Source organism: Mixophyes fleayi, chromosome 1, assembly GCF_038048845.1.
Source record: "Mixophyes fleayi isolate aMixFle1 chromosome 1, aMixFle1.hap1, whole genome shotgun sequence".
NCBI lineage: Eukaryota > Metazoa > Chordata > Amphibia > Anura > Limnodynastidae > Mixophyes > Mixophyes fleayi.
Window position 1 is genome coordinate 191,971,904 of NC_134402.1, and position 21,427 is coordinate 191,993,330.

Sequence of the window (21,427 nt, forward strand, 5' to 3'; positions counted from 1 at the left end):
GATGTTCTTCTTGTAATGTACTGGAAATAAAATAAAAAAAGAACAGTAGAGTTGGGTGAGACTGCTTCCTCTAGCAACCAGGGGAACGGTCTCTACAACATAGAGGGGACCAAAGCTACTCAGGGACCCAGGCAGACTGTGGTGGTAGCAGGGCCGGTGCTAGGGCCCATGGCGCCCTAGGCACATTTAAAAAATCAGCGCCCCGTGCCCCCGCCCGGCACATTTTCAAAATTGGCGCCCCCACCCTGCACACTTACAAAATAGTGTGTAAGTGTGCAGGGTGGGGGCGCCGATTTTGAAAATGTGCGTCTTTTCTTACCTGCTTCTAACTTGCCTCCTCTCTGCTCCGTCTGCTCCCCTCCACTCACTGACACTGTCGGGCCGTGATGATGATGTCACACCAGACAGTCAGTCAGTGAGTGGAGGGGAGGAGACAGAGCATAGAGGCGGCAGTGGTGGTGAGCAATAGTCCCTCCCCACTCCCTGTGGATGTATGTGAAGCTGTGCGGCGGCCGTGAAAGGTATGGTCAGCGGTCGCCGCACAGTTTTAAAGAAATTTTTAATCTGTGGTGCCCTCCAGAGCCCGGCACCCTAGGCAAGTGCCTAACCTTGCCTAATGGCTGCGCCGGGCCTGGGTGGTAGGGGATTCATTTATTAGGAAGGTAGATAGGGCAATCTGTTACCGGGACCATGCATGCCGAACAGTGTGTAGACTCCCGGGTGCTCGGGCTCGACATATTGCGTATCGGGTGGACAGATTGTTGGGAGGGGCTGGGAATGACCCAGCGGTTTTGGAGAATGTTGGCACCAATGACCTAGTTAGAGCAAGAAGGGGTGTCCTAAAGAATGATTTCAGGGACATAGGTCGCAAACTTAAGGCAAGGACATCCATGGTAGTATTTTCGGAAATACTGCCTGTGCCACGCGCTAGTCCAGGGAGGCAGCGGGAGATTAGGGAGGTTAATGCGTGGCTAAAACATTGGTGTAGGAAGGAGGGTTTTGAATTCTTAGAGCACTGGGCTGATTTCTCGGTCAGTTGCCATCTTTATTGCCGTGATCGTGATGGATTGCACCTGAATGAGGAGGGGGCTGCTGTGCTAGGGAAGAAGGTTGGAGGAGATTTTAAACTAGGCTTCAGGGGGGAGGGACAAGCAAGTATTTATGGGATAGACATTGAGAGTAGTAAGGAGGAATTTAACAAGAGTCAAGGGGGTGGAGAGGGGGAAAGGGAAGCATAGCCCATAAGGAGAGGCCCTTTTTAAAGCAAAAAGAAATACAAGACGCCTGACAGGTAAAATGGGGGAGTTAGAACTAGTAGCAATGAATGAGCAGTATGATATTATAGGAATTATGGAGACCTGGTGGGATGATACACATGACTGGGCAGTCAACTTGGAAGGCTATTCTCTCTTCAGGAGGGATAGGGTAAATAAGAGGGGGAGAGGAGTATGTCTTTATAATAAGCCAGAGTTAAAAACCAAGTATTCTGGAAGTCATTTACAAGAATATTGGTGATAATATAGAGGCATTGTGGGTGGAAATATCCAGCGGAGGAAAAAGTTCAGAGAAGTTGCTGATAGGAATATGGTATAAACTGCCAAATATTAGTATGATTGAGGAAGCCCATCTTCTACAGCTAATTGAAAAGGCTACACAACTAGGTTGAATTTTAATTATGGGGATTTTAATTATCCGGACATTAATTGGAGTACTGAGACCTGTGGTACAGCTAGGAAAAATGGGTTTCTGAGCACGCTAAAAGATCATTACATGTCCCAATAAGTAGAGGAACCAACTAGGAACCGGACTATACTGGGCCTAGTAATAATAAATAATGTAGACATAATATCAAATATTCAAGTAAGGGAACACTTGGGAAACAGTGATCATAATATGGTCTCATTTGAAATTAGTTTCCAAAAGCAACGGTATAAGGGATCAACTAGGACTTTAAACTTTAGAAAGGCAAATTTTAATATACTAAAGGAGTCTACAAAGTGCATAGACTGGGAAAAAGTTTTTGAAGGAAAAAATACGGAAGAAAAGTGGGCTGTCTTTAATATGTTGTTGGAACATACACGTATAAGTTCATTCCTATGGCAAATAAATGTAAAAGAATTAAGCCTAAACCAATGTGGTTAAATAAAAAGGTAAGGGAAGAAATGCAAAGGAAGAAGCGTGCATTTAAATTGTTTAAATCTGAAGGGTCAGAGGAGTCCTTCCATAGGTACAAGGAATGTAATAAAACATGCAAAAAGAAAATTAGAGTGGCTAAATTAGAAAATGAAAAACAAGTTGCAAAAGAATGTAAGACAAATCCCAAAAAGTTTTTTAAGTATATAAACAGCAAAAGGATTAAAAAAGATAATATAGGACCCCTAAGAAGTGAGATGGATGAATTGATAAATGATACTAAGGAAAAAGCTGAGGTATTGAACACTTTCTTTTCTTCAGTATTTACTAGAGGGGAACAAATGGTAGGATTAATACATACAAATGGAAATGAAACCATACCATTAATTAATACTTGGTTGACAGAGGAAGAAGTCCAAAGGTGACTGAAGACTATTAAGATAAATAAAGCTCCAGGTCCAGGTGGCATACACCCAAGGGTCCTTATGGAGCTTACTCAAGAATAGCTAGACCGCTTTTCTTAATCTTCAGAAATTTAATCTCATCAGGCTCAGTACTAAGAGATTGGCGAATAGCAGATGTGGTGCTGTTGTTTAAAAAGGGGACAAGATCACAACCAGGGAATTATAGACCTGTAAGCCTGACATCAATAGTGGGGAAACTAATGGAAGGTATATTAAGGGATAGTATTCAGGATTACTTGGTGCGCAATAAGATTATTAGTGGGAATCAACATGGATTTGTGAGGGATAGGTCATGTCAAACTAATTTAATTAGTTTCTACGAGGAAGTTAGTGGGAACTTAGACCAGGGCAGCACAGTAGATGTGGTCTACTTAGATTTTGCAAAGGCCTTTGATACAGTGCCACACAAGAGGTTTGTTTACAAAATAAGGGAACTGGGTCTAGGAAACAACATTTGTACTTGGATCGAAAACTGGTTAGAGAATAGGGAACAGAGTTGTGATAAATGGAACATTTTCTAATTGGTCAAAAGTTGTAAGTGGAGTACCTCAAGGTTCCGTGCTGGGGCCACTTCTTTTTAATATATTTATTAATGACCTTGGGGATGGTTTAGAGAGTAAAGTTTCTATTTTTGCAGATGACACTAAACTCTGTAAGGTAATAAAATCAGAGCAAGATGTAGCCTCTCTACAGAGGGACTTAAATAAACTGGAGGATTGGGCGGCCAAATGGAATATGAGGTTTAACATAGATAAATGTAAGGTTATGCATTTAGGGATTAAAAACAAAAACGCAATCTATAAATTAAATGGAATTAATTTAGGAGAATCTATAATGGGAAAGGATTTGGTAGTGCTCGTAGACAGTAGACTTAGCAATAGTGCTCAATGTTTAGCAGCAGCTGCAAGGGCAAATAAAGTATTGGCATGCATAAAAAGGGGCATAGATGCAAGGGAAGACAGTGTAATTTTGCCACCGTATAAATAGTTGGTAAGACCTCATCTTGAATAGGCAGTACAGTTCTGGGCACCACTCTATAAAAAAGATAACTTGGAACTAGAAAAGGTTCAGAGAAGGGCGACAAAATTGATAAAGGGTATGGAGTCATTAAGTTATGAGGGAAGGTTAGCCAGTTTAGGCATGTTTACTTTAGAAAAGAGGCGTCTAAGAGGAGATATGATTACTATGTACAAATACATTAAGATAACAGATAACTTTCACTTTTTACTCCAAGGACTATACACAGGACACATGGTCACCCCCTAAGGTTAGAGGACAGGAAATTTCCCAACCAGCAAAGGAAGGGGTTCTTTACAGTAAGGGCAGTCAAGATATGGAATTCATTGCCAGGGAAGGTTGTGATGGCAGATTCAATAGATATGTTTAATAAAGGGTTAGTCAACTACTGTTAATTAAAATGAAGGATAGTAGTGAATATAGGGTAAAAATAAGACTGCAATATTGGGTTTGGGGGGATTTTCACAATTGAAACAGATTGGCGGTTGCTTAATCTGGATCAATTTCAAATATAAGTGCAGGATCGCAGGAGATCCAAAATAGGTTGAACTTGATGGACTGTTGTCTTTTTTCAACCTCATCAACTATGTACTATGTAAAAACATAAAATTGAACTGAACTACTCCATCTGAGTCCTTCTTTCAATAAAACAATACATTATTTATGGTCATGTGACTAAAACTATAGATGAGGCCAATAGAAGAACTTCCATTTCCCATTTTCACAGGGAACAACCGATTACCACTTAACTATTACCTGCAATATGGTACCACCTCTTCTGCCAGAAACCTCCACATGATTGTGTCATTACATTGGCTTTCATAATACTGAGTCTCTTATCACATTTGCACATATCGCATAAGGATGGTATTCAGTTGTTAGCGAGTTCGCTAAAATACTCGCGCTCGAAAAATATTACCGTTAATACGGTAATCTGTGCGTAAATACCGTTAATACGGTAATTTACTAGCTGGGAGCTGCGAGCTGAAATCCAGCGAGATATTAACGGTAATATTTTTCGAGCGCGAGTATTTTAGCGAACTCGCTAACAATTGAATACCCCCCTAAGTGTCTTTAATCAACCTTGGAACCATAATATGTAGGTCCAGTTGGAAAAGTACTGCACTGATGGGAGTGTCATTGGGCCCTGTTTTACTATCTGATGGCAGTCAAGGTTGGGAAGGGAGGGCTTATTCCAACGTCTGAGAGCAGAGCATGCAGCAAGTAAGAATGTCGTCATCATCATCAGCTATTTATATAGCGCCACTAATTCCACAGCGCTGTACAGAGAATTCTCTCATATCAGTACCTGCCCCTTTGGAGCTTACAATCAAAATTCCCTAACATACACACACACACAGACTAAGAGAGAGACTAAGAATAATTTAATATTAGCCAATTACTATACTAGTATGTTTTTGGAGTGTAGGAGAAAACTGGAGTACCCAGAGGAAGCCCATGCAAACACAGGGAGATCATATAAACTCCACATAGATAAGGGCATGGTCGGGAATTAAACTCATGACCCCATTACTGTAAGGCAGAAGTGCTAACCACTAAGCCACTGTGCTGCCCTTTTTGTCACTTTTGCTGATACAAGTAGACAAATTGTACTCATAAGGTTTGTAGTCCAGGCCCAATCCCTGACTTCATTCACCTTAAATTCATCCTACACATCCAACTACATTCTTAAGTGCTAAGAATGAGTGATGAGGACAAGTCATACTTGTATTCCGTATTTAAGGGTTTAAGAAAACACACAGATCCCTTCCCTTTGTAATATGTGGGATTTCGGATGCTGCTAGATTAAAGGAATATTTCCTCCACTAGAAAAATGCATGTGCCATCACAGCATGCGCATGCCCACACCAAGTCCATTAAAGTCAATGGAGAATGCCAGGGATAGGGGGAGGCTATTTTAGAGCTTCTATCTCCCAATCACTGACACTTAGCAGGGAACTTCCCTCTCTTAATTACCTAATTTTTGATCAACAGGCATTAAATAAATATGTGAGAAAAGCATCAATGGCAAAGGAGTCAAATTCCCCATCTCAACCCTGTATAACAAACCCCACCACCTATTCGCCACTAGCAATTTGCTTCTCTGTCCTCCCTGACACCCGTCCAATCCTTACTAACTGCTCAAGACTTTGCCACTGACTTTAAAGACAAAGTTTGCACTATCCATGACAAAATTTCCTTTTTTCAGATCCACCCCTCCCACTCTCTCTACCTCCCAGCCTGCTACCCTACTTCCCTCCTGTAACTGAGTCTGAGATCCTCATTCTCAATTCCACAACCCAGTTCCCTCCAAGCTCCTCCTCTCCGTCTCCCCTATTGCTTGCCTGCACCTTACTTTTCTCTTTAACTTTCCCTCTCCAATGGTTTATTTCTCTTCTTCAAACAAGCTCTTTGTTCCCCTATTCTAAAGATTCCCTCTCCTCACACTTCCTCACACTAGAACTGCTGCACCATTTCTCTGTAGCTTGATGACCCAAAGCTTCCTCAAACCTAACCTATCCTAATCTGAGCTTACAATCTTTTCCCCTGCTAATGCCACTAACCCTCCCCAAATCTCCATCACAGCTTGCAACTTCTCACTCTTCACTGTTCCCCATACCCAGTGCATCTGTGTCATCCTCGACTCTACCCTCAGCTTCACTCCTCACAATCTTGTTGTATTCTCCTCCACTTGTCAAAATACACCCCTTTCTCACTCAGGAGGCAACTAAAACTTGGTCCACTTGCTAAATATTTTCTGCCTCGACTAATGTAACCTCAATGGTCTTCCCCTCACCCAAATTTCCCCTCTATGATCCATTCCTACACAGGCTTCGTATTGCTTCCAAAATTTCAGATCAAACTGCTTACAGTCACATACAAGGAAGGTCCCATGGGAGGGCTGGCAAATTGTAGCCCAGGGGGCAAGACTCGACTCAGCAGCCTATTAGGAACATTTTAAAGGTAAACAAAATGCAGGTGGCCCAGTGACACAGCCCAAGGTACCCCACTATGGGACCGACCTGGGGGGCAGATGACCCCCTGCCCCCCAGCCCAGCCTGCCCCAGAAAAGCCCTCACTAGTGCTTCCCCTCCTCATCATGAGATACAATCCAGTTTAACCACTACGGTCTGACTCTGACCATCCACTGTCTTCCCACTCCCACTTCCGTCTCCAATACTTCTCCCGCAATGCTACTCACCAGGGGTGAACGGAGGATTGTCGCGGGGGGGGCACCCCCCCCGCGAGAGCGGCTGCGCATGCGCAGCAGCTCCGTTTCTTCAGCGGTGTCCTATACAGCAGCCGCGGCGCTGTCTAAGAAGCGTCCGCGGCGGTGCTGTATACACTACAGCACCGCCGCGGACGCTTCTTTGACAGCGCCGCGGCTGCTGTATAGGACAGTGCAGCTATAACGGCCACTTAGTTAGCGCAGGGGGGGTTTCTGGAGACTCAGAACCCCCCCCTGCGTACGCCACTGCTCACCTTTTGAAACCCTTGCTTTGGCCTACCAGACTCTCCACCAACCTACAATACTTCATGAGCTACCTCACAACTGAAAACTTGTCATGCTTGATTATTCTACTCCCTCATAGACCCTCATGTTCACTCCCTTAATTTCTCTCATCACCACATCCACCTGTGTCCTTATTGTATTTACCTGCAGCTATTGTCCCCCTCCTCCTAAAATGTAAGCTTTCACAGCCAGGGTCTTATGCCTCATGTCTGTCTACTTAACTCCCACACATTGAATTCGTACCATGCTACCTGTAATTGCTAGCTCATGACTATTCATGCATATGTTATTATGCTTATTATATTCATGTCATATCTGTAAGGTATATGTCATATCAGTAAGTTGATTGTCTAGCACTATAAAATGATGATGATAAATCCTTGTTAATTCACTGAGTCTGTGACCAGTGGAAGTGTAAAAACTGTTTGTGTCTTTAGTAGAGATGCTCACTGACCCCCGTGAACTGGTTTTGGCTTTGGTTTTCGATCTGGATTAGCTTTGTGTTTTGGTTTTGGTTTCGGCAAAAAACGCCCTCGTGTGTTTTGGTTTTGGTTTTCGATCTGTATTTTATAGAAAAATTGCTAAAATCACATAATGTTGCTCTTGTTTTTGTTCCTACATTATTATTAACCTCAATAACACTAATTTCAAGTAATTTGCAGTCAATTTTGACCACCTCACAGGTCATATTATTGTTTTTATACACTTTTAAACAAAGATTGCAGCAGTTCGTGCCAGTGATAAGAAGAAGGCCATTGTCATGTGTGGAATTATATTTACCCAAATCCTGACAACAGTTGGCTAACCATTTGTAGTGTTAGTAAAGCTGCATTCAGTAGAGGTAGGAACCTTAACCATCTAGTATCCTCATCCATGTTACGCAATTTGAAGCGAGTTCATGGAAAGCTCTTGGGAAAATCAGAAACTTATGCTAAAAAAATAACAACAAGCAGTCCAGCATCAGCTACTTCCCTTCTCTCATCTAGATCCCAGCACCTGCAATCTGCACCCCCAACACCTTCATTATCAATATCCTCACAAGTGATCGGAGTTAGTCCTGCATCCAATTTGCTAATGTGAGATGATTCCTCCCCTATCCAGGACTCCTCAGAAGAATCCTTGTGCGTTAGGCTCACTGCTGCTGCTCCTGCTACTGGGGGTGGATCTTCAACCCAGAAGCAGACCAAGAAGACTACTAGTAATTTACAACAATGGACTGTTAATCAATCCTTAGCTAGATTGAAAGCTGTCACCCAGTCGCAAAGCGGATCACAGACGCCATGGCGTTTATGCTAGTATTAGATCCGCATCCAATATCCACTATTAATGCATCTGGTGTTAGACAATCACTTGAGGTCTTGTGTCCCCATTACCAAATTCCATATCGACACCATTTTACTACGAAAGCTATTCCTCACTTCTACCAGAAGGTTCGTAAAATTGTAATTATTGGGCTGCAAAATGCTATTCTACCCACTGTACGCTTAACCACAGATATGGGGACAAGCGGAACTGGGCAAACTAAAGATTATATGACTGTGACAACCCACTGGGTTGGTGATTCGCCTTCACCAGCAGGAACAGCAGCAGCATGTACCCAAGGCATATTATTATTATTATTATTATTATTATTATTATTATTATTATCGTAGATTTGTAAGGCACTACAGTGCTCCACAGCGCTGTACAGTAGGGAAGACAAGGACAAACATAAAACAAGAGATAATTAAAACAAGCACAGACAAGGCACACAAAATGAATGGAGACATGAAAACAAAGGGTATGGAGGACCCTTCTCATTAGAGAGCTTACATTCTAAAGGGAAGAGGGCACAACATTCTAAAGGGAAGAGGGCACAACTGAAACAAGAGGAGGGTGTGGCTCAGAGTGGAGATTGGGATAGTTGTGAGGGTGCATTAGTGTGAATAGTGTTATCGAGGATAAGGTCACCTCTAAAAAAGAGATGGATTTCCAAAGAGCTTCTAAAGATTTGAAAGCTGTGGGAAAGTCTGATTGAGCGTGGTTGGGAATTCCATAAGTGGGGAGCAGCACGGGAGAAGTCTTGAAGGCGGGAGTGAGAGGTGGTTATCAGAGACGAGACAAGGCACAGGTAAGAGGTAATACCGCTGACAACATGTTTGAAGAAGTAAGGGACGTCATTGCAACATGGCTTATCCTGCTTGCACACTCCTGAGGATATGTGATTTCTGATAACGCCACCAATATTGTTAGAGCATTACAGCGGGGGGAATTCCATCACATTTCCTGTTCTGCTTACACAATCAACTTGGTGGTATAGAACCTTTTTTAAAAATGACAATGACATGCAGAAGATGCTGTCTGTCCCGAAATATTTAGAGTGATTTTCGGGATTGTGCAACAGCATGTAGGAGAATGTGTCACGAGCCACGGCGGTACGCCGCATCCTGGCCTGAACTAGCAGCCAGGCGTGTGTTTTAGTTTCTGTGCTCTGTTATTATCCTTGTGGCATAGATGTAGGAGGTTGTAGGGAAAGCCTCCAACACCAGGGGGAGCTCTCATATGATTTAAACTGGTTCACTTATATTTTTATACATGCTTCCTGGTTATGTTATTACCTATGCTAGTTCTAGCTAGTAATTAATTAGCTGCCTCCTGAGGCTGATTGTCAGCCCTATCCTCCTCTGTCCTGATTGGCTCTTAGTACTATTCCTGGGTTCTACTTAGCCAGTACACAACTCTCGACCCTCTGTTCGTCTGCGGCCAAGTCTGTCTCCACCACTAGGGGCTCCAGTGAACACCAGGCTTTCGGAGCAGAGTCCGGGTTTTGTTGTACCGACTGAAGGGGTTCCTAACAGAATACAGCAACTGCAAGAAGAATAGAATTTGAGGGGGAATGTGCTTTAGTCCAGCGAAGTACTGGACGAGAGTGCAGACACTGTTAGCTTGAGTCAAGTGATTCCCCTAATTAGACTTTTTGAAAAGCAGCTAGAGAAATTGAAGGAGGAAATGAAACAAAGCAAATCTGTTAACTATATTGTAATTGTAGATTAAGTACTTAATTTGGTTCGCCAGGATCCAGGACCTATCAACATCTTGAAATTGGATCACTACGTTTTGCCAACTGTGTTTGTTCCTAGGTTTAAGAGCTATGTCTCTATTTCCCACTGTCCCAAATCACAAGAGATGCAATGAGCTCCTGGTCAGCAGGCTGACGGCTCAAGTGGTACAAGACACAACGACGTCTCCTCCTTCAGTTTCTCTGCCAACTGCTTCTAGGAAAAAACTAAGCTTTCCCAAGACACCCAGTGGTGATGCAGATAAGTCAGCATAACATTTTGATATTTGGGCTGGTCTAAAAGAATTTCCCAAAAAATCGTGTCAGCTCTGCCATAAAATGAACTACAAATTCCATGAGGAAGGTCATTATAGGCAACAGGGGCGGATCTAGAAAACTGTTGTACCCCAGGCGATTTAGGGGGGCGATTTAGGCCCTGCCCCCTTTCTGACACCTAAGACTGCTCGGCAGTGACAGGCAGGGACAGTGTGCTGCCCGGCTGCTGTGATTGTGTTTAAAACACAATCTGAGCAGCCGGGTAGCACACTGTCCCTGCCTGTCACTGCCGAACGGACCTGCACATACTGTGCAGCCGTCGGCAGCAAGTCTCTGCTAGGGGGGGCGATTGCCCCGATTGCCCCCCCCCCTGGATCCACCACTGATAGGCAATTACATCAAAGTACACAGACTTCTGTGATGGTGGATTCCAGTGGGGATGAATTAGTATTGTTTGAGGAAGATGTACACAATGATGAGGGTGAATCTGATGACAGTGTAGATTGCAGGTACTGAAATCTAGCTAAGAGAAGGGAGCTACCAGATGCTAGAATGCTTGGTAATATTTTGGGTAGAATGGCATGTTGGCAATTTTATGTTTTTCTACAGTAAACTTTCACCTTTATTAGAGAGGTTTTTTTTTCTTTAAAAAGGTACAAGCTTTTTATTTACATTTTTGTTTCCCTGACTTAAAACCACTATGAACTTGAACATAGGCTTTAGCACATGAGGTAGAGGGATTAGTATCATCATGACTGAGACTGGAGAGTGACAACAACAATGTCACCACTCCTGTTTCTGTATGAGCTATGGCACAGTAGAATGTCACTGGAGACTTTTAAGAACACTGACAGCCCTATTATTACAATTTCTGTTTCAGCACTGAACCCTGCCACCTCTCCTGTTTCTGAGTGAGCTATGGTGCAGAAATGTGTAACTGCAGATTTAGACCAAGCCAGCCAGCCCTATAATTTCTATTTCATTAATTACAATTAGCAATGGAGCAATGGAACTCTCCTCTTTGTGTATTACCTATAGAACACTGTACAATTTGACCGCTGGATCGTCTTGGAGGACGGTACTTATAGAACACAAAACTCACGAGATCCGAGATCCGACGACGTAACAATGACGTTTTGCCTCATTTTCAATTCCGAGACAGTGCAAAAGTACCGAGCTGGCTCGGCTTGGTTCTCAGATCTCCTAAGTGCGGGTGTGTTCGGTTCTCGAGGAACCTAGCCTGAGCATCTCTAGTCTTTATTCAAAAAATAGCTTTGATTCTACCTTTTGGTTGCCAAATGCATACAACTATAGCAATAATATTATAATAATAATATTCCCTGTATACTTTAAATTCAATTTCATCCACCATTGTCTATAAAATATGTTAGTGAACACAAAAAGATATGTGTTAAAATAAAGTAAGTGCATGAAATTGCTCTAAGAAGAACAAACAATAAGATCAACGTGAGACCGAAATTATTTCTCAGCTGCTGGAAATAAAGATAAAATAAGTAAAATAAAGATAAATTTCACAACACAACAATTCATGTGATGACTAGTTCTAATACTAATATTAATACTAATACTTGCCTACTGTTGCAGAATGTTCAGAGGACTCTCAAATTGTGGAGAGTGACATTTTGTTACACTAATTTGAAATTGTTTTTGATATAAATTGGAAGTAGTTTAAAATGGGATTCTATATGGTTCATTTTCCTGTGGATCAACAGTGTAATCGAGGAGGAAGGAAGGGGGCACACTTATAAAAATTGGTGCACAGGAAACAAACATCTGATTAGTTTCTAGTTTCCTTTACAGCATATTTTCGCAAATGTCCGCAAATGTATATTTCTCAAGCTTACTGATGGAACCATGATAGGCATTCTGATGGGAATCCTGTGATTGCATATTGCTTATTTAAACACCTACAATAAAGGGATTTGTTTTCTTCCATAAATACTCATTTGTCCACAATGACTTGTAATGTTAATATTTTTAATACTTAACTGTTTCTTGCCTGATATACTATTGTTTCTTCCACAGGCAGTACGCAGAGCACATCCAATTCCAGCATCCAGCAAACAAACACGAAAGAAACCTCTAACAGTGAGTAAACAACTCAGAAAATAGTTCTTGAGATGTTTCTCGGTAACCAACTGGAAACATCATATAAGCTTAATTTATTTCTGGGTATAGATTTTAAGTCTGTTTGATGGACAGAAAATCAGTACTAAGCTCATGAGTAGATGTATATCTGTCAGCTGAAATTAAAGCCTGCTCAAATCCTTTTAACTTTAAATACATTCATCTCACAATTATTATTGTAGCAAGTTGATGCAAACATTAGAGGGCAGTAATATACCACATCTAAAACCAGATGTATGCCTAAAATGTGTATGTTTGTCAAAGCTTTCAATCACAGCACTAATATACCTGCTTTTACATTCTGTTTTTCAGCCACATTTATTCCAGGAGGTATGATTTTCAATTAACACGTTATATATGCTTACTATTTGGCTTGTGTTATTTTTTTGTATTGCTGGGAAGCATTTTAATGTTTTTTTTGTGCTTACAGGCGCTCATGTACCATACAAAGGCATATCCGATAATCCAGGCCTGGTCGCTGTTATTTGCATTTTTGTCTCTCTTCTCTGCATTGCGCTTGTTGTGACTGCTGTGAAGTTCTGCCAGAAAAATGAGCCAGAATTTAAGAAACTTGATGAGGTCCCTATGGTATGCATATAAACGTTGATCATTGAGAAAATTATAGTAGATCTGGGGTGACCTTAAGGGTGATAGCTCAGTTAGTTTTGGTAAATTGGGATATTGCTGAACATATGGTTGTCATTTTTGTCCCAATTTTTTTGTCATTTGATGTTGAAAGGTATGCAGTGCTGACCGAGCTTATTGTGAGAGATGCAATATTTTTTGCCCCTGCAAATTGTTGCTCCCCAGTTCTTGATGCCGAACTACAGCCACTGCATTGGATGCAGCTGCTTCGGGGACTGGAGGAGAGGTGGACAGGTCCATAGTTCAGACGAGTAGAGCGGAGTCCTTGGTATGGTGGACCGCAATCAGTATATCTTTCCCAAAATTTTGCTATTGTGCCTAGCAGTGCCATCTTACACACCAGTCGATATCCAAGGATGGTGTAAAACACATACTGCACCACATCTAATTTTATTGTAAAATATTTCTTATTCCCATATTGAAAGATGTGGAGGCACATCTAATTGGTGTTGTGGCTGGGTGGACTGAACATGGCCTTTGGAGATTATAGGTATGGCCTTAAGTGTCTCAGTTTCTCAAATTATAGCCCGAAAAACATAAGGATTGAATCAAGTCAACAAAACAGGTGGGCAGTCATGACATAAGCCAGAGTCAGGGGTAACAAGCAGGGTAAAAAATCAGAGAAATCCTGATATGGTTAGGTCAGGTCAGCCTGCTCTATGAAAGGATTAAGAATTGACAAGCTTGGTCAGACAGATTCTCCTCTTAAGAAAGGTCATCATGCTCCTCATAGCAATGCGGCTTGACCACAGTACCCAGAGTATGCACAATACCCCTTATTATGTAGGTATAGGTGGTTGCAACACTGAAAACCTAATAACAGCTTTATTGCAGCAAAATAATATCTGTTTTCCATATACTCATTAATTAGTATCTCAAAACGAAAGAAAATTTAATCACAGCGTGGTAAACTATGGGCATTGCAATTTAGCAGCCTGATATTATTAAATGAAAGGTTGCAAGTGGGACACTTTTAAAATTTAGAGTCAAACACAGCTAGCAGGATATAATATAAAAGTGACTACCATTAAAAAAGAACACCTAAAACTTTAAACTTTAGTATTGAGTGCTATTGAACATGTTAGGATAAAAAACAATTGTTGCAATTACTTAGGGTATGCCATTCACTCAGTCTACTAGGGTTATCAAAGCCTTCACCAGACCAGTGCTGCTCTTCTGTGCTCTCATAACAATTGCCTGTGTTTTGTAAATCCTGAGTGAACTTACCACTCGTAGAATTGGTGTACAGGAGGACCGGACTGCTCTGTGGAAAGCTTTGGGACCACATTGGATTGGGACAACAGCTTACCCCAGGTAAGTACAACTATGAGTTTCATTTTAACTTATTGGACTCCACTGAAAACTACATTTTAATGGAGATCTTAAAAGAATTTGTGTTTCTTGCCTTTAAAGTATCCAAGTTTGTGCTCACAAGTTATACATAACACACATCATGATAAACTTATAAAACATTTACTTAATTTATGCTTCTGAATTGATAATCTTTCTTTGTTTTGTTTAAATGTCAATTTAGTGGTAGTTACATATGTCTCTCTTTTTTTTTATAGAATGGCATGAGTGAAGAAGCTCCCTTTGCCCGTTACCCTCCAAAATAAATGAAAATCTATATGACAACTTTCTAACTTGTCTTCATGCGAAAAGTGTTAGTGTTTCTGTAGAATACATTCACGCTTTTTTTTTAACAAAAATGTTGATTTATTCATTATTATAATTTATAATTCTCATTTACAGTATCCATACTGTATAATGCATTTTCATAACTGCTATCAAGAAACAACTCTTCTGCAATTTTATTTGTCCTGTACATGTAATTAAAAGAACTTGGGGCACAATTTAGATGCACGCACTCACAGGGATGGTTACCCGCTCACATTGCATTGCAAATTGCATGTATGTATGCGTTTTCGTATGTGTCCTGACACATTACTCCACTAGTAAATAATTCAATATTTTGTATTTACTTTTTTAAAGAGCATGCCACCTCCCTCCCGGACGTCCATATCTAGCACCAGTGTTATATATTCTGGGCTGGTTCCCCCTAAAACAGGCGGACAACAAATGTGGGACCTCCCTACTGAGTGGAAACCAGCTCCAGACTAGAGAGGGTCAGACCAGTCACACTATAACAGAAAACAGCAGCGTGGGGTATCATTGTTATTATTGTCTGTTATTCATAAAGTACTGTTTTATTACACAGTGCTGTGCATTGAGGGATCATGACACAAAGACAATGACATAAACCAGAAGATGAAACATTTATTTAACTAAAACACTCCCCTATAACCTCATTTACCTTTAATTACACAGCCATGATACAATGGCAATTCTTGCAATTTTTAATCTAATGACATTCTTGCAGTTTGTAATTCAAATGCAAATATTCGTAATTTGTAATTCAGTGGGAAATCCGACCTATTTAATGCAAAGTGGAAAAAATGTAATCCAAAGGCAAACGTCCTTAAGGAAGTCCAAGACATATTGTTTTAATTCAAAGCAAAACAATGGGAAATATCTATGCCTTTAAATAAATACACAATATCATATGTGCTTTTCCCACGCTGGCTGTGATATGTGCAGGGGGTATCCTGGGAACACCTTGCCTTGACTACACACTAATAGGGATTCAGTTCATCTCTATTGATGTGAGGGAAAAACAATTATCACTGTTGTGCAGCTATTTTTCAGGTCTATGTCCCATTCATTCCTATGCCCCATTCATTTCAATCAAGTTTCTACATGTAGCGCACAACTCCATTGAAATAAATAGGACATAGGAGTTTATGTATCCATATTATTTTATGTTTGTACTTGCCTCTGCGTTGTGGCTGCAACAAGTTTTAATGCAAATTGGTATGGACCAATCGAATAGAAAAGATTTTATTTTTAGATGCATTTGCCTAAACACAGTCATTAGGCCAGGCTCCCCACCAAAGTGAACCAAGCAACAGTGGTGCTAAAGTGGGCTAGTCATAGATAATGCGATGGCACAAAATGCATGAGACTCCCTGCAAAGCTAAAATCAGCACTATGCTATTACAGACATTGTTCACACTGTAACAGGGACATGCACAGCGTGGGATCTCACTGTTATAATGAGACTCAGTCCCAGCTTGCTCTGCATGGGGCTGAATTCCTTAAGGCAATCAGGCACATATAAATATTTGCCTTTTCTTAGGCAAAATCAAGAATGTTCTCATGTCCCCTTCCTGGTATGACTTAATAAACACATAGATGATGCTGCCTTGCATAGTATTTTAAGAGGAAAAAAGAGAAAGTTGTTGAGGTACCCCTGCAATGCATCTTGTGGGGAGAGGGGTGGTAAATTTCTGAAATGAAGGGCCTCCACCATCTTTGGGGTGTAGACAAATGTCTTGTGACAGCACACACACCAGGAAAAGGGGATTAAGCCACTTAAAGAAAGTAATTTAAAGGCGTGTAATCCGATAAACAGTGGGTATCATATTACCACTTTAGTCTCTGATAAGGGCAGTGGGATAGAGATCAATATAACCATGTGATGAAAAAGCATACAATAATAATGACACAATGTCTTTGTGGATATTAGATTAACGTTGGCACTGGATACTAACATATACAAGAAACAATAAATTATGACCATATCTGATAGCAAATCAATAGAAGAACAGTAGTAGCAGTTAAAAATTGGTCAGTTCGCAATGGCAATCTATAAAAAACCCGCAAAAGAGTGGTGAGCATGTACCAATAATGTGTCAGTAATTTAATAATGCAATTAGATTTATAATAGATTCATCTATAAAACAAACAACATCCATATTGTGGCAATCATAATAAAATAATTATGGATCTGCTTAATAGTTGTAAATAGAGAAGGAAAAATTTGTATTAAGTAACTTTCCTAGAACAAAGCCAGAGAAAGGAATCAATAAATATGAACAATAAGGGCTTGATTCATTAAGAAACATATCGCTCAGCTGCTTCTGTGATATTTGTTGTTAAATTGCGCAATAAAAGATAATAAATCTTGTTGTCAGAGGGGTCTTTCAAATAGTCTCCTATATGTGCAAAAAATACATCAAAGTAATGCTAGTGCACAAAGGTTGCGTCTAGTAAGCGTTTGGTAACAGGATTCTGTATTGTAATCAGTAAAGTCCTGCTCATTCATTTGTTTGATGCCAGTCTTCCAGGATACAGAGTGAAGATATAACATGCAGATAATATCCATAATCTTCTCTTTCAATATAGCAATATTTGCAGAATCATCGCAAATCCCGTCCTTGCGTGTTTATCCACATCAAGTTTGCGGTTTTGTCATAGGCTTAATGAAAGTGTCATGTTGCTGCCATATTTAAATTGAAAAGAGCCGACAAGTGTGCATTCTGATCAGATCAGATTAAACATCAATCAATTCAATTATATATATATTTAAACCATTAAAATATCTTAAATTGATATACTCATAACATCAATGAAGATATACTCAAAACATGTTTCTTTTATAATGTAACTCTGTTGCAGTGATCACAATAGTAACAGCTGTCATTTAATTAGATTATTTGAAGGCAAACCCACTGAGCTGTCAAGATGACTTTTAAAATTCAGAATTTTCAAAGGCTACAGACACAAAGAAAACAATAAAGTAACAATGAACGAACTATGGCCTAGAAACAAACAACTAATACATTTTTAATTACTTATATATGGTATTAGCAAAAGGATTTTATAATTATCCGTGCTTATGAAAACACAAGTGACGCAGGCACTGTAGTCTGTACTGAAGCAGAGTCACGTAGCTTTTGGAAAACTTTGCTTATAGACAAACAAGCAACATAAATTAAAGTTGTGCAGGTATTGAAGTAGGTTCAAAATAAAGTGGTCATATTTAGTATAGGACTCAGACAATCCTGAAGAAGAATCCTAAGTTAAGGTAAAAATAATGACATAATTAATAAAAGTGTATTAATAAATCCAAATAATATAAGTATTGCTATTAATATTAATATTAGTTGAAACAGTATGAATATTACAAACATGTAAGAACAAGTCATACATTTAAAATAGATAAGAATAATTAAAAATACTAAAAAGCTGTTTATTAATCTAATGCAAACCATAAAGATATCATCTAAAAAATAGTGAAAAAGAGAAAGAGCTACATTTTAGAGACTAAGAGGAAAATTTACTGAAGTGCAGTGTTGCAAAACCACGTGTTTTGGGTGATGTGTTGGCCAAACCACACATAAAATCTCATGTTTTTAAACCACACAATTTGAAACTGCCATCCAATAATTTTTGTAATAGCAAGTTTATGAAAGTGCAGCTTGCAAAACTGCACAAACAAACATAAAAAAGGCAGATTTTTTAGACATGATTCATATCAGAAATTAGGAAACATGTAAAAAATTACTTAAAGAAACATTCACCTCCAGCCCAGTGTTACACAGCATCGGGCCGGTCCTTGGAGTTTTGAATTTTGCATTCTTATGGCAGATAACAAGTATCTAGATGGATGCACTTCATAAAGCAGAATATAACTGCAGTTGTGCATGCGTATGGTAAACATGTAGATGTATTTATGTATATAGCATGCTTCAGGTCCCCACATTCTTCATCCGGGGGTTACATGTAAGGGGGTAGTGCAAATGTTATTAGCAAGCTATACTTTGGAGTTTTAACTTGTGCATTTTTATGGCAGATCACAGGCCCACAAAATGATGCACAAAACATCTAGATGGATGCACTAGCAGAGAATGCTTTGCTTCCCTACATGCTTCTGTATACTAAGGACAATTATTGTTTTCCTGTGAGCTCTACAGAGATACTTTCCACACAAAAGGGCCAGAAACATTATTGCCAAATTTCGTAAGGCGTCATTCTTAAATATACCTATGGGCGCACTCTATGAAATATATATGGCCCAATGTAGGTTGCATAAATGAAATGCTAAAACCTGCTATGAGTATATTCTGAAAAGATCTTTAATGTATTGCTGCGATTTGTAAGTATTGACAACTTTTTGTAAGGCTTCTCAGTACAAGAACAGCATGCGGCCTACGTGATCAAAGACTGTGAGCTAAATATGGCTGTGTGATTGCAACCTTTGCCTCCTGCAGGGTACAATAACATGAATCAGTTTCTAGGACTTAAATTAATATATCTGTATACTTGAAATGGAAACTTATTTTATTACCAAATCATCACATTTAACCGACATTCCTGTCTTCCCAGGGGCACTATGCCAGAAGGACGCAATCCATTAGAGTTATTATTACAGATCAGGTTCATTTAGGGTCTGATTAGTTACATCTGCTAAGAATAGGGCAATCAAACATATGCAGTTATTAGCTGCTGTCAGATGTTGGATAGAAATACTAAGTCCGAGTCTTAAAAATAGAAATTACTCTTTATAGTTATATAGTAAAGCAGCTATAGCCCTTATTAATAAGAAAAACTTACGAAAACGGGCACTTGTTTCAATGACGTAGAAACATTAATATACATATTTCAGTTTAATATTTTAAACATGCTAAAGTTTTAAATTCATGGATAATCCTAAATTAATTGATTAATGCATAATTCCAAATAAACTGCAGCCCCAACGCTTTTTTAACTGTTAAGGTTTCCAGAGTCCAGGCTCTCTCCGCAAGGTCTCCTAATATCTTGTATGCACCCACTGCTGCTCAACTCGCTCCTGTGACCTAATTTCTCCCGATATGATATCTTTAATGATTTTATCAATGACTGAAAGTCCCGATTAGCATTCCGATTCATGCATATTTTCATATCTGTGTTCTTCATCTGTCATAACCATCTGCTGAGAAAATTGTGACTCTGTAAACTCTATGGAGACTTACCTACACTGCAGGCTGTGAGTGGCTGTGTTCTTAGGCAAAATTGAGAGTGAGCCCATTCCCTAGGCTGAGAAGCAACCCCATAAATGAAAGGTCTCAGGATGCTTTACTGTTGGCATGACACAGGACTGATCGTAGCGCTCACCTTTCCTTCTCCGGACCAGCGGTATTCCAGCGGCCCAAAACAATTTGAAAGAGGTTTCACCAGAGAAAATTACTATACCCCAGTCTTTAGAAGTCCAAAATAATTTACCTTTTGCAGAATATCAGTCTGTCCCTGATGTTTTTCCTGGAGAGAAGTGGCTTCTTTGTTGGCCTTCTTGACACCAGGCCATCCTCCAAAAGTCTACGCCTCACGGTGCATGCAGATGCACTCACACCTGCCTTCTGCCATTCCTGAGCAAGCTCTGCACTGGTGGGAGTGGGCTCATTCAAAATTTTGCCTAAGAACACACCCATGAACAAAGTATTTTTGGTGACGAAAAATGCCTTTTCCAGCATGATGGAGCACCTTGCCATAAGGCAAAAGTTATAACTAAGTGACTCTGGGATCAAAACATCAATATTTTGGGTACATGGGCAGGAAACTCCCCAGAACTAAATCCCATTGAGAACTTGTAGTCAATCGTCAAGTGGCGGGTGGACAAACAAAAACCCACAAATTTCAAAAAACTCCAAGCACTGATTAGGCACGAATGAGCAGCCATCAGTCAGTATGTGGCCCAGAAGTTGATTGACATCATGCCAGGGCGAATTGCAGAGGTCTTCAAAAAGAAGGGTCAACAGTGCAAATATTGACTTTTTGCATAAACTTTGCGTAATTGTCAATAAAAGGATTTGACACTTATGAAATGCTTGTAATTTTACTTCACTATATGATAGCAACATCTGACTAGTCTAAAAACACTGAAGCGGCAAACTTTGTGAAAACTAATATTTTTGCAATTCTCTAAACCTTTAGCCATGCCTGTAGGGGCTTCAAAGCTCCACAGGACTTCCACGGCAACCACAGTTGCAGAACATCTCACCTGTCGGTCATCCTGATTCTAGGGGCTTCACAGCACCACAGGACTTCCATGGCCACCACCAGGGCCATCTTTCACATTGGGCACAATGTACAGGTGCCCGGGGGCCCTGCAGCCCAGGGGGGCCCGTCGGAGGCAGCATAAAAAAAAAACCCCTGAAAAAAAAGAAGAAAATACTTGCCTTGCTGTCAGCTGGCGATCCGGCTCCCTCCATGTTCTCCTCCTCCATGCGGCGCTCGGAGTGCATGTCGGGCGTGACGTCATCATGCCCGCCCGACATCCATTGCGGAGCGCGCCGGAGGAGGAGACCATGGAGG

General features: G+C 40.4%; 1 protein-coding gene across 3 annotated transcripts in view; it reads left to right on the plus strand.

Moving 5' to 3' along the window:
• Window positions 1-17,267, plus strand: part of CIST1 (colon, intestine and stomach enriched 1) — a 97,659-nt gene extending 80,392 nt beyond the window's left edge. For 2 of the 3 annotated variants that reach the window (XM_075189915.1, XM_075189923.1), the window contains 5 exons: window positions 12,488-12,550; window positions 12,902-12,919; window positions 13,020-13,177; window positions 14,484-14,548; window positions 14,803-17,267. In XM_075189915.1, coding sequence (XP_075046016.1) covers window positions 12,488-12,550; window positions 12,902-12,919; window positions 13,020-13,177; window positions 14,484-14,548; window positions 14,803-14,812 — 314 coding nt within the window. In that variant the 3' untranslated portion in view covers window positions 14,813-17,267. The remainder of the gene's footprint in view (window positions 1-12,487; window positions 12,551-12,901; window positions 12,920-13,019; window positions 13,178-14,483; window positions 14,549-14,802) is intronic. The other variant, XM_075189932.1, reaches the window with a different exon arrangement.
• Window positions 17,268-21,427: the final 4,160 nt, after the last annotated feature.